This window comes from Pipra filicauda, unplaced genomic scaffold (genome assembly GCF_003945595.2).
Source record: "Pipra filicauda isolate LSUMZ 115617 unplaced genomic scaffold, ASM394559v2 scaffold50_size3627746_pilon, whole genome shotgun sequence".
Lineage (NCBI taxonomy): Eukaryota > Metazoa > Chordata > Aves > Passeriformes > Pipridae > Pipra > Pipra filicauda.
Window position 1 is genome coordinate 468,197 of NW_024104654.1, and position 13,313 is coordinate 481,509.

Consider the following 13,313-nt stretch of genomic DNA (forward strand, 5'->3'; position numbering starts at 1 on the left):
TCATAGAATCAACTGGATTTGGAAAAGACCTCCAAAATCATCAAGTCTAACCCTTGATCCAACACTGCAGTGGTTACCAGACCATGGCACTAAATGCCATATCCATTCTCATCTTAAAAGCCTCGAGGGATGGTGAATCCACCACCTTCCACGCCTTGCCTCTTCTTACCACTTCCTTTTCCCATATTTCTTGCCATACTTGCACAAAAACAGCCTGCTTTTGCACACTTGCCTTGTTCCAGTCTCATCCCAGGAAAAATAAAGAGTAAATAGAGTAAGCAAATCTAGTAAATGGAAAACCTCTTTCATGATTTTTTGTAATTAAACTGTAAAAATTACAGCTTTACACCACACCCTGTTAAAAACAAAACTCATTTGAGACAAATAACTTAGTAAAATTTTAAAAGACATTGGGTATTGATTTTAGATGCTAGGAATATCCAGAGATAATGAAAAAAACAAATTTCTGCAGGGATGATAATTCATGTTTTGGAGTCCAAAGCATCATCCTAAAATACTAGAAACAAAAAATATGTAATTCAGTTATCCCATGAATGCCCACTGCAGGATGTGACGCACTGGGCAGAAACTGATGCACAGGAAGTTTCATACAAATATGAGGAAGAACTTTACTGTGTGAGTGACTGGAACAGGTTGCCCAGAGAGATTGTGGAGTCTCCCTCACTGGAGATATTCAAGAAACATCTGGATGCAATTCAGTGCGGTGTGCTCTAGGATGACCCTGCTTGAGCAGGGAGATTGGACCAGATGACCCACTGTGGTCCCTTCCAACCTGACTCATTCCATGATTCTGTCAATTTCTGTAACTGGTTTTGGAGCAATTTTTTGCTATATTTTGGGCTTGTTACAGCAAAGATGTTTCTATGAAAACAGAGGTGTATTCACAGCAGAGCCTGCTTGGCAGTATTATCAAAGTTAAAGAGGCTCCAGGGAACAGGCCAAGGATGGGAAAGAAGAGTAACAGTAGGAAGGGGTGAAGACCAGGTAAGAGAATCTCTGGGGGAGACCTGGAGATCTGAGCATTGTTACTACTGCTGGAACTACCAACAGGTGAGGAGCAGGATGGCCACCAGCAGCAATGACTGGTGAACACAACCCATCCTCTCACCTGATCTGGGCAGCCAGGCGAAAGCTCTTTTGCTGCCTTTTGGGGCGCCTGCTAGAATCGGCCAATCTTTTTCAGTTATGGCTGGCTTTGTGTGTGGGGAGTGTGGGTGCTGGCTGTATGCCTTCTTGCAGGGTACTGGGTGTCAGGGACTCAAAAGCGAAGTTGATGGCTCATAGTGAAGCACCTGGAATGGCAGGAGGCTTTTTCACTGTGCCCACAATGTACAAAATATTATGTGAAATGTTAGTTATTCAAATCATTCCATCTAAATGTGGGAATGTGTCTTCTTTTACAAAGACATTGTGTTCAATTAGTTCTCTTAGTAATTAAGGGAGAACCAAGGGTGTTCAGCACTTCTGAAAGTGACATCAATTCTATGAAGATGGCTAAGTTGAATCATTGGAGAAAATGAGGGCTTCAGAAGTAGGTTTCTCATTTACACATAGACAACATCATCTATTATTATTGTGTACCAAAGATATGGGCTGAGATTCTTCTTGTCTTTATTTGTCCCACTAAAGGGCAGATGACTGGTGTAAGCTTTTAATCTAGACATCCTCCATAGTTTTGGATAAGGCAGTCAGGTCAAAAGGGAGACTCATCCCATGTCTAAATAGGTAACCAAGATAAGCGGGAGCATTTACCTTTTAGGAGCATTTTTCCCTCTCCATTAACTCCAGCAGGAGGTTAGACAGCTTACAATAACATCTGACTTTTAAATAGCTAGCAAGAGCTGAGAAGATGTCTACATAAACAGAGGTCTACATACCTGCACGCTCACACTTATTACAGCTGTAGTTCAAACGACAAAGGTAGTACAATAAATCCAACAGTATTCTTTCTATTACCAAATGTATGTCTGTAACACTAAAGTCTACACTAACCAGCACTAAAATATGCCTAGATGGTGTGCCCTGCTCAGTTTATGGCACATGCAGTGACAGGCACTCACATGCCAGCATCTTACTTTGCTTGTTTTCCACTTTGACAGTCACAGTGCTGCCTTCTGACACATCTTCCTCATCACTGACAGGTTTGCCACATGCATCAAAGGCTTAAGCTTCTCTTTTTATTTTGAAAAGCTTCTGTTCTGCTTTGCTCTCTCACAGAGGCAGTACTGAAACAATCATTAAAATAAATACTATCAATATTCAGTCTGTCACAAGAAGTAAACTACATGTATGGGGGAATGTAAGCTATTCAGTGATGCAAGCTCAGTTCTTCAGCTCCTCCCTTCTTCCAATGCATTGGAGGTGCACAGCCTGGACGTGAGCATGGATATTAAGACTGATTTAAAGCAGACATGGCCAACTCCAATGTAGCGCTGAAGCTCTCTGTTATTTTTAGCCTCCTCTTTTTGCTTTTCAGATCTATTGGAATTAGATAGGGGCTGCACTGCATTGGCAATTCATTGAAGTCGAGAGACAAAAAAATCCTACCTATACTGAAATCTTTTTTTCTGTCAGTTGTTTTTTCCTATGACATTTCTTTATGTTTCGTTCCTTGGTCTTCCCTATGACATTTTAGTAGCTTTACCAGAACAGTGTAAAATTTTCAGTGATTTAACAGACAATGAAAAGATAGTGAACAGAGGCATGTTTAGGTAACAAGAATATACCTAACATCACTTTGAATGATTCTGAACCATTGCGTCAATAATCAACGTAAAGTCAACATTTAAAAAACATTTCTGCATTTGATATCTTTTTCCTAGTCTCTAAAGTAAACAAGTCAAGGTTCTCAAGTTTTCAGTTCATTTAATCTGCATAAATCAAATATTTTTGCAGAAACATAAGTAATTCTAAAGTAAATTTGATATGGGAATTTAATGTTTCAGGATACCTTTTGCTGATGCAGTCCACTGCAAGTATGTTTCCATCAATTTTCTTTTTTTTTCCAGGAGCTGAGAGGATTCAAATGTTTTGTATGAGAATCCAGGCATAAATAATAATTGTGTGATCACGGTTTTGGAAAACTAAGAAGATATTTTCTGGCTGCATATGCAGAGTTATGTTTCTTAAGAAAAGTAAGAGTTAAGTGATTTTGATTTCTGATGGATGAAACCCACTGGAATGGAAACTAACATCCATGAAGAAGAACAGGACTCACCTTATCTTAAATCTGCCAAGTGCCTGGGGACTCCAAAGGAAGCAAAGTATGAAGAATACCAAAGAAAGATAGAAAATCAGGCGAGTCCATATGAATTTCAGAACATTTTACCGGAACCTGGGCTGAGTTTGCTGTCTGCGTCATCCTTATTAGACCACAATGAGACATCCTTGCAACTTGGTATGGCTGCAGGGCATGTCAGTGCCACCAACCAGTCTGAGACAAAGCACCTTTGTGAAGAATTATCTTGTTCTGCAAGACACATGCCAAAGGAAGATCCTTTAAACCTTCCCTTGCATGCAGGAAAAAATTCAGACAAGAAACCAGAAAGGAGTCACGAGATCAGAGTCATAAAACATAAACCAAGTGCTATCACATTTTCTGATTTCCAATTTTTATCACATGAAGCTAACACTAAGCTCCATATTTGCGAGGCAGGAGAAGCAAATGATTTTTCATCTGAAGAGGAAGAAGCAGATGGTAGAGGTGATGATGATATGTTTAGAGAACTGCCACTGTATGAGACATTTTTCAATGGTCTTCATAGAAGGAATGTTTCTCAAAGAAAGCGAGGTAAACATGAACTTACTAAATATCAACATATCTGTCATTTAGAAGACTGTGATGATCATTCTGAAAAGGCATTGAAGGACCATAACAAGGAAGAAAAGCACATGGAACTGGAGGTAATACAAGCTACTCTTCTGTTTTATGTGTGTTTTAAATAAGTGGTGTCATTTAAGGTTGGTTACAGGAGGAAAAGGAGTTGTGCAAATTGTTGTAGGGTGTTAATTAACATGACTTACAGAATTAAGAACATAAACCTACAGTAAAAGTATATTGGGTTTTTACATTAGAAAAATCTAACTTCAGATTGACCACACTTCTATTAGCCTGAACTTCAAACTTTGTTTTTCTGGTTTCCCTTGCTTTTTAAAATTGGAACATTGGCTCAATTTCCTCCATTCCTACAAGATCATATATCATGTCATGTACAGCATACATTCCCTGAGCCAAAGGACTGTTACAAAGGGACAGAGTTCAGGTTTACTCTGAGAGTAGAGTATATTTCTTCATGTTGAAAAATGGGCTTCTTTACTTTGGTGGCACTGTAGCACTGCACCACCTAACTCACAGCACTCTTTCCACGAAGTAACTATTATTTCATTAAAACAATGTGAGGACAAGTTAAAAACTGGTATTTAATAAAATAAATAGGGGGTATTTTGTATCTGTACTGTTAAACATCATGATGTTCTATAGATCAGAGTCCGAAATGAAAATAGAAGATTTAGGACAAAATTAAAAACCCTGTGTAATAAGACTCATCCAACTATATAAAACATTTCCAGAAAAAAAAAAAAGAGTATGGTTGAGTATATTAACTGTGTTTCTTGGAACTGGAGTAACAGAAGCTTCCCAACTGAGTTCTCACTACTCTGGAGAATAAGCACAGCTTTTCCCCTGCTCCCAGCTGGTGACAAACCAAATGACTGGAGCTGAACATGTTTATCATTGGAGAAGTTCAGCTCCAGAAGAAAAATATGAAGTGACTCCAAAAACTGGACAAAACAAACCCTTAGAATTCTGATGTCCCTGACCTTGCAGTACCAATCAATCTTAGACTGCAGGTCAGACATACCATTCCTTCCTCTCTTTTCTCCTTCCTCCAGCTTTTAAAAATTATTTTCCACATAAATCTGCTCTGTGCTTTGAAAATAAGGCTGTAGTCCTAGTCTTTTACTCAGTGTCCTTTGATCTTCTCTGTCTACAGTCCTCCTTTTACTTCTAGTGCTTATAACATAGAGATGCTTCATTGGTTTCTGACTAAATGAAAGTAGAATTTGGACTATAATGTCTGCATTTACATCAAAACTATGGTATACAATACTTAATTACTTCTCTCCTTTAGTACTAATCTATCTCCAGTTTGTAGTGACTAATTCTGCCCTTAAATGAGTGGGAGTTCTCTGCTGTATTTCATACATATCCCAACTTAAATGCGGAAATCCATCAGCTCACAAAGAAATAAGTCAGATTTTTAGAAATTTTTCTCAGCAGATATTAGAAGACCAAGGCCCAAAGATGGTTCTAAAACAGAGCACTTTTTGATGCAATACTGACCCTGATAGATTCTTGAGACACATGGTTTATTAAATAATTGCATTGTTATTCTATCCTAAGCCAAGCCTTGCTTCCTCATTTATTCAGAAACATTCACATTAATATAAATAATGTATTTCAAAATGGATGCACAACATCCCTTGGATTCTCTTTACTGAAGGTCATTTCCATAGATAAAAGGGAGAGGCCAGGAGATGTTGTCATTTAGTTTACTTTATGTCTGTGACATAAAATAAACTCAAGGATGCAGCTTGTAGTGTAAAATAATGGATTATAAATTGCCAGAGAAGCATGTGAAATTTCCTAGTAAATCTTGGCAAACGTGTCAAAACATTTCAAAAACTGTATAGATGCAATGATGCAGTCCTGGTTTTGATTTTTTTCTATGTAAATAAGTATGTATCATTCTAGGAAAGTCTCCAAAAATTTTAAAAAAAACCAAAACCAAAAAAAACCAACAACAACAACAAAAAGGCAAAAACCAAACAAATAATAAAAAAAAAGAATTGTGTTGTCTCTCAAATTTTAGCAGCAGCCCTGCATTACTATTTAGACTAAAAACTCCTTCCATGACTCTGGTTGAAGCAAATGTATGTTATTGTTAAGTTATTTACTTCTAATATTTAGAAATGGGGTTGGAGAAAAATGTCTTTCTCGTGGAAAGAAATTAAATAAATAAAGACAGCATGGGGTAAAAATGCTGACAAAAGCAACCACTACTGCTAAACCTTAGACTTAAAAATCCTATAATAAACAGATTAGCCATACATTTACAGGCTATCACAGATAGCACCCTGCCCCAGATGCTGGCTTAATCTTTGCTACCAGAGTTCACAGTGAAATAGTGATTAAGATCTACCCTGCAGGGGCATTCCTGGCCAAATGTACTTGTTACTGAGCGCAAACCTTCTATTTTAGGTCTAGAAAAGAGGAAAGGCCGTCACTTTCTCAAGCTAGGAGCACTGGCCTTTGCAGGCAGTCACTACAAGCAGAACCAGTGTCTTCTCTTAAATAGTTGTTACAGGCATGTAAGCCTCAATTGTTGAACTTCTTGCTTCATTCTAGTTAATAAGCAGAGACAAATCTTCAAGTACACTGAACAGTAAACAAGTAGAGGGAAGATGGAAAAAAAATAACTTGTGTATGCTGCCAACTCTGGAATAGGCGGAAGAAACTCTGCTGAAAACAATTTATATAATAGTCCCCATTAAAAAAAATTCTCTTTCTTTTTTTTTTCCAAAGGCATACAGCTTCTGCCTCTTCTGAGTGGTATAAGACAAATGATACTTCTGTTCAATTTATGAATTGAGCATGGTTCCTGAGTTTTCACCTTCAGAGCAGTTCCACATTTATTTCCTGTGCTTTCTCATAAAATCTAAATTTGGCAACCTGTTTCTCCTTCTCAGAAGTCTGTAATCAGTGGTACATTTAATTCCCAAACACAGTTCTGCCCAAATAGGGTAATAGTTGGACTAGATGTTCTTAAAGGTCTTTTCCAATCTAAATGATTCTATGATTGACTGTTTCTTTCTGTCCAGAGGTTTTTTCTGCAGCTCTGAAGTGGCACCTTGAGCCATTTTTCCTTGCTTGTTTAACTTCAAGTCTTCCTATTAAACTACATACTGTCTTTCTGTATGTAGCCAGCTCTGTGTGAAGGGGCAATAAGTTATTCAGAATAGCTTCTGAAACATAACATTTTTCTAGACTGTATTTCTTCAAACTATACTGAGCAGGACCCAGTTGATAACCATGTTTAACCAGCAACTACTATGCAACTTTCCAGCAGTAATCTTACCCTATCCTTGCATAGTTTCAAAACAATATGTGTTACTTGCAGGAGTAGCATTTCAGGCAAGAAAAAAATTGAAGATATTTGACAGATATTAGGCAATAAGAAGTATTATGAAATCATACCCTTGGCAGTGGGAATTCTCATGGATCTTCCCTCACCTCAGGGGCTGTATACAAATCCTGCTAATATTGTCAGCTGCTGCAAAGAGGCAAGCATAGTCTTAGCAACACAGCAGCAAACTGAAAATCCTCTCTGAGGCAGTTTCAAATAGTCTCTCTGGACAGCCCATATTAGCTATTGGAACAACCAAAAAGTTTTCTGTTGCTGTTGACATTATTTAAGGCATCTAAGTGAGTTGTCACAGCTTTCTCTACTGTATCAGAAAGAGAAGGGGTAAGTCAGGAAGCCCAGGTGCTGGAAAGGAACCACTTAGAGTTAACCATTAGGACACACTAAGTGCTTCAGCAGCCCCTCTGCAGCCTCCCTGTGCCTGCACACATAGTTACATCATTTCTCTTTCAACACATTTAGGAAGATATAAACTAAACCTGCTTGTTTGTTTAAAGCACAATAATGATGGTCTAATATTTGCATTGAATGTTATGTTGTTCAGCTGGGTCAAACAAACAGTGAGATGCCACTCCCTAGGGGAGACAAGATGACCGAAACAGATAATTTAGGTAATTAAGGTAGTATTCACAATGAGTATCTTTGTCAGGATTTTGCCTTCAGACTGTAAAATCAAAGACTTTTGGAGAAGGCTGCACAGGCATGAGAGTGGCAGGTACAATGTCGAAGACAGTCTCTGTGTGCAGCACTGGGTGGTGTTGGTGGGTTAGCTATGCCATCACCTTTCACCATGAGTAAGTCTGAGTAGCGTTCTAAAGGAGATTTGTGAAAGCTCCATTACTTTTGACACTTGAAGCTAAGGCAGCTGAAACCTGGAAATTATTTCAGAAAACAGCCCTTTGCTGGCAGAAAGATTAATTGTTTCTCTTTCCTTGATTATTCACTTGCTTTCCTTAATTTCCTTGCTCCATCTTTGTACTACAGTTAGGTAAATTTTATCTTCATTACACACGCATTGCCACATGAAAAGTTTGATAATCATTGTACCAGCTTAAATCACAAGAGCTCAGATTTAGGCTGGAACAATTTGCTGAAATGTGATATGGAAGTTTCCATAGCATCTGTCCCTCAGTTTGTCTGCTTCTGGCCTATGTTTTCATTCTTCTTCTCACAAACACCAGAAGTTCACCAAAGGAGCAATACAAGATGAATAAAACCGTAGAACCATAGAGTGGTATGAGTTGGAAGGGATCTTACAGATCATCTAGTTCCAACTCACTTGCCATAAGCCAGGATGTCACCCACTAGATCAGGATGGTCAAAGCTCCATCCAACCTGGCCTTGAACACTTCCAGGGATGAAGCATGCACAATACCTTTGGGCAAACTGTTCCAGTGCCCCATCATATTCTGAGTAAGGAACTTCTTCCTAACACCTAATCTAAATCCATCCTCTTTTAATTTAAAATGGTTCCCCCTTGTCCTATCACTATCTGCCCATGTTAAAATTCAGGGTACAGGGAAGAGAGGGGCAGAATCACCTCCTTCAACGCTTCTTTTGATGCAGCCCAGGCTGCTGTTGGCTTTCTGGGCAGTGAGCACACACTGTTGGCTCATGTCCAGCTTTTCATCCACTAGAACCCCCAAGTCCTTCTCCACAGGGCTGCTCTCAATGAGTTCCTCTCCCAGCCTGGACTCATGTCTGGGATTGCCCCAACCCAGGCGCAGCACCTTGCACTTGGACTTGTTGAACTTCATGAGGTTCTTGTGGGCCCACTTGCCAAGTTTGTCCAGGTCCCCCTGGACGGTAACCCATACTTCTGTTGTGTCAACTGCACTGCTCAGCTTCACATCATCTGAAAACTTGCTGAGGGTGCACTTGATCTCACTGTCAATATAATAGATAAATATATTAAACAACACTGGTCCCAAGACAGAGCCCTGAGGGACACCACTCATCACCGATCTCCACATGGACACAGAGTCATTGGCCACAACTCTCTATCTGTGTCCAGCCAGCCAATGCCTTATCCACGAAATAGTCCACCCTTCAAATCCATGTCTCTCCAATTTAGAGATAAGGATGTCATATGGGTCTGTCAAAGGCTCTGCAGAAGTTTAGGTAGATGACATCAGTTTCAATTGTTGCAGTCACAAATAGAGGAGATAAATCCCTGAAAATTTATTCAAAAGCCATAGTCTTTAAAGTAACTAATGATTCCTTAAAATATATATATTCTTCTGAGTGGCTTGTAAACATTTTAATCGAGTAATCATACCCAATGAGAAAGGAATCAGAAAGTGTTAAGCCTTTGACAATGAATTTGAATTGGCAGTGTGCCCAGATGGCCAAGAAGGCCAATTGCATCTCGACCTATATAGAATAGTGTGGCCAGCAGGACCAGGGCAGTGACTGTCCCCCTGTACTTGGCACGGGTGTGGCCACACCTCGAGCACTGTGTTCAGTTTTGGGCCCCTCACTGCCAGAAGGACATTGAGGTGCTGGAGCATGTCCAGAGAATGGCAATGGAGCTGATGAAGGGTCTGAAGCACAAGACTTACGAGGAATTGCTGAGGGAGCTGGGGCTGTTTAGCCTGAAGAAAAGGAAACTCAGGGGAAACCTTATTGGTCTCTACAATTACCTGAAAGGAGGTTGTAGTGATGTGTGTAGTGGTCTCTTCTGCCATGTCTCAAGTGAAAGGACAAGACAAAATCACCCTAAGTTGTGCCAGGGGAGGTTCAGATTAGATATTAGGAAAAAATAATTCACTGAAAGAGTGGGTAGGCAATGGAATAAGATGCCCAGGGAACTGGTGGAGTGACGATCTCTGCCAGTGTTTAAGATATGGCACGATACGGTTTAGGGATGATTGTGGTGGTGCTGAGTTGATGGTTGGACTCAATGACCTTGAAGGTGTCTTCCAACCTTTATGATTCCGTGATTCTGCAAATTTGCTTTATTCAGATTAGATTAAGTTCATTCAATTCAAATGACCCAAACAGAGCAACAGTGAAGGCTACATCTGTGATCAGGAACCAGACCTGCCAAAGTCAGCTTCTTACCTTTATACTCGGATGGCTTAAACTCTGCTAAGCCCTTGTGCCTCTTGTATTCTTGGTCAGTGCCTTGATTAGCCACTCTGAAGCACTTTCCCGAGAGGTACTTTTCTGTTTTCATTAACAAGGTATTGGAACTTAGGTGGAATTTAAGCTATCTGAAAATTGCCCTGCAATTAGTCTTCTCTAATTCAGTTGTACAAGAACAAAAACTACTAAGGAACATATTGGAGTGAAGCACAAATTCCTACTCCCATTCCTCCCATAATTTAGAAGTCTGTACTTCACTTTACCCTATGAAACTGAGACTCCAAAAGTAGAGGAGGAGAATGGAGGCAAACTTGTGATGATTTCTTCATGAGGTATAATATGGTTATTATTACCTCCTTTTAGTCGTCTTCTGCAGACGTGGGAAGTCTACCCAGGTAGGAGAGCTGAGTGCTATATAACAATACCCAAAGAAAACATGGTAGGAAGTTAAGGTAAGGAAAATGGAAAATTACTTGTTTAAGAAAGGAGCGATGCACTGAGCTTTATACATTCTAATTTCCTTTGTGTGTCTGTGAGATTTTCACGTTCTGTATTTCAATTGCACATTATCTAGAGCTGATAGATGGGGACAGTGAGTAAAACTTCGCAAAGTTTTTAGCATTTATGGTTGTTTTCTGCTTGCTTGGAAAAGGAGTTGAAGAACTGCTGATTACCAACAAGAGTCAGATAAATGCTGGCTTAGGGATTTTAATTATTAAGTTAAAAGAAAGCATTTTTTACTAATTTCACAAATTTGAGGGACTAATGGCAAATACAGAATTTTGTATTGAGTACATTTTTCTCTGACTTCAGTATTCTTAATAATGTAACCATTTCCCATTACAATATGACGTGTTGTGTCCTACTTGTTGTGAATGAAGGGATCAGTTCAAATTTGCTTCTTACTTCAGTGGAAATTAGCTACATGGCTGTTTTTACTGAGAAATTACAGAAACTTTGGAAAATAACTAATTTAAGAACAGTAATTTAAGGATATGCTTAACGATAGTATTGAAAAGAATTGGTACATTGAAATCATGTAGAAAAATACGTAGATTCTATAAAAATTACTGTCCTTGCATATGCAATAAACTTGCATGACTAATTGTTCATTAATATAGAATTAAAAAATAAAAATGTATGCCTTTTAAATCACAAGATTGACTTCAGCAGGCATCAATGGCTACTGGATTGGAGAAAATATGCACTCTGGTTTTGTAAAATATATCCCATAAACTATATTCAGCAGTCCCTTTTAGCTTCAGCTCTGCCAAAATCCTCCTGAAGAAAAGTTGTAACATGAGGGGACATAATCTGTCCTTTATCAAAAGCAAAGCTGATAAACAAATCTACATGTGATAGGGTAACTAGCACTCCAAAAGTTTAGAGAGCTTCAAAGCAGTTGATCCTTCATGCAGTTTGAAATAATTTGTGGCACAGAATACCATCACTCTCCAAAAATGTATAGTATATGGTATATATTACCTATATATTGAGATTCTGAGAAAATTAAAATTCCAGGGCAAACAAATTAAGAAAACTGAATAATTGGTCAAAAAGACAACTAACCCTGACTTTCAAACTCCTTCAGAAAATTTACCAAGTACAGTTCAACTTGGTGCTGAATTTAGTAATATGAAAAAATAAAAAGTGAGATTGTTGAGTTACATTGCACAGTGTGAAACACTTGGGCTGTTCAGGTTAATGTGTAGAACTTTATAGCTGTCCTACGGAGAAGATACTGCACTGCCAAGGAATTTTGTTGCACAGCTTCATCATGGTCCCATACGCACACATTAAGAGATCCCACAAACAGCACTTGGGGAACTCCCGCTTTATCTTATTCATAAGCATTACTGCGTGGTTTATATTTATCTGTAAAGCTTCAGAAGACTAAATAGTTAACAAAACAAATGTATTATACTAGAAGGGGAGTGTATTCATTACATGTAACTTGGGTTATGATTTTTTTTCAAATATTGACTCCTTTATTTGTTGTGTATTTGAATATTTTAGAATCATAAGGCCACCTCAGGAAAGAGCAATATTATTATTGCTCTTACCAGAAAACATTAAAAAATTATGTGTTTATGGTTGCATTGAGCCCATAAAATAAAAGAGGTATATCAAGATTCTACTTTACAAATATCTGAAAATATCTGGAACCTGTGAGACTATTCAAGTGTTTCGTGTATCTCTACAGAAGTGGAGCAAAAGTCAACAGAAAATAAGCCTTATCTAAGTCAAGGCTGTGACGAACTACATTCCTCTGTCAGAGCACAGGAATAGGCACCTGTAAGAATTACAGACTGGGTCTTAGGTGCAGGGAACCAGAAGAAACATGTAGAAATCTGATAATCTGCTTATCGGTGAAACAAAGATATTCTTTCAAGGTGTAGATGGAGATACTGGATAAACCATGGGACGGGCAGTAAGCAGAACATCTTGTGAGACCAGAAACTTGCACAAAAGATGAAGGGACCAGGTTGGGTTGCGTTTTCAAGCTTTGGTTGACAAGCAAGGATTTCATATGTTTTTCAAGTGAGCCAATAGAACTGAAGTATAGCAAAGAAAAAAAAAAAAAAAAAAAAAAACAAAAAACAAACAAACAGAAACAGAATTTTATTGAATTAACAACCTTGCAATGTGTACTTTGTAATATGTCGAAATTCTTGAGCAGGAGTAAGAAAAATGAGTTACAAATATCTTCGCCCACAGAAGTCTCACTGAAAGTTTGTGGCATTCTTATAAGGCATTTAGGTGCTTTTGAAATTTCTTCCTAGGTAACATATGCCCAGCTAACAAAAATCAGACTCCAGTGATATGTCTAGGATCTCTCTGTTCTTTGAGTAAAATTCCAATAAAAAAAGTTAGCTTGATATTGTAACAGACATATTTCCTTGGTAGTACCACGGGACCCCAGACTATCAGACGATTTGACACACTTAGGGATCTATGATCCTTTTGGCAGTGCCACATTACCAGCTATCCTATAACCAGCAA

The 13,313-nt window shown here is 38.6% G+C and overlaps 1 protein-coding gene across 1 annotated transcript in view; it reads left to right on the top strand.

Annotated features, from left to right (window-relative positions):
• The first annotated feature begins 3,066 nt into the window (after positions 1-3,066).
• The window catches only part of STARD13 (StAR related lipid transfer domain containing 13), a 251,030-nt gene continuing 240,783 nt past the window's right edge, over positions 3,067-13,313 (top strand). Inside the window, exon 1 of the mRNA XM_027728928.2 lies at positions 3,067-3,924. Coding sequence (XP_027584729.2) covers positions 3,187-3,924 — 738 coding nt within the window. The 5' untranslated portion in view covers positions 3,067-3,186. The remainder of the gene's footprint in view (positions 3,925-13,313) is intronic.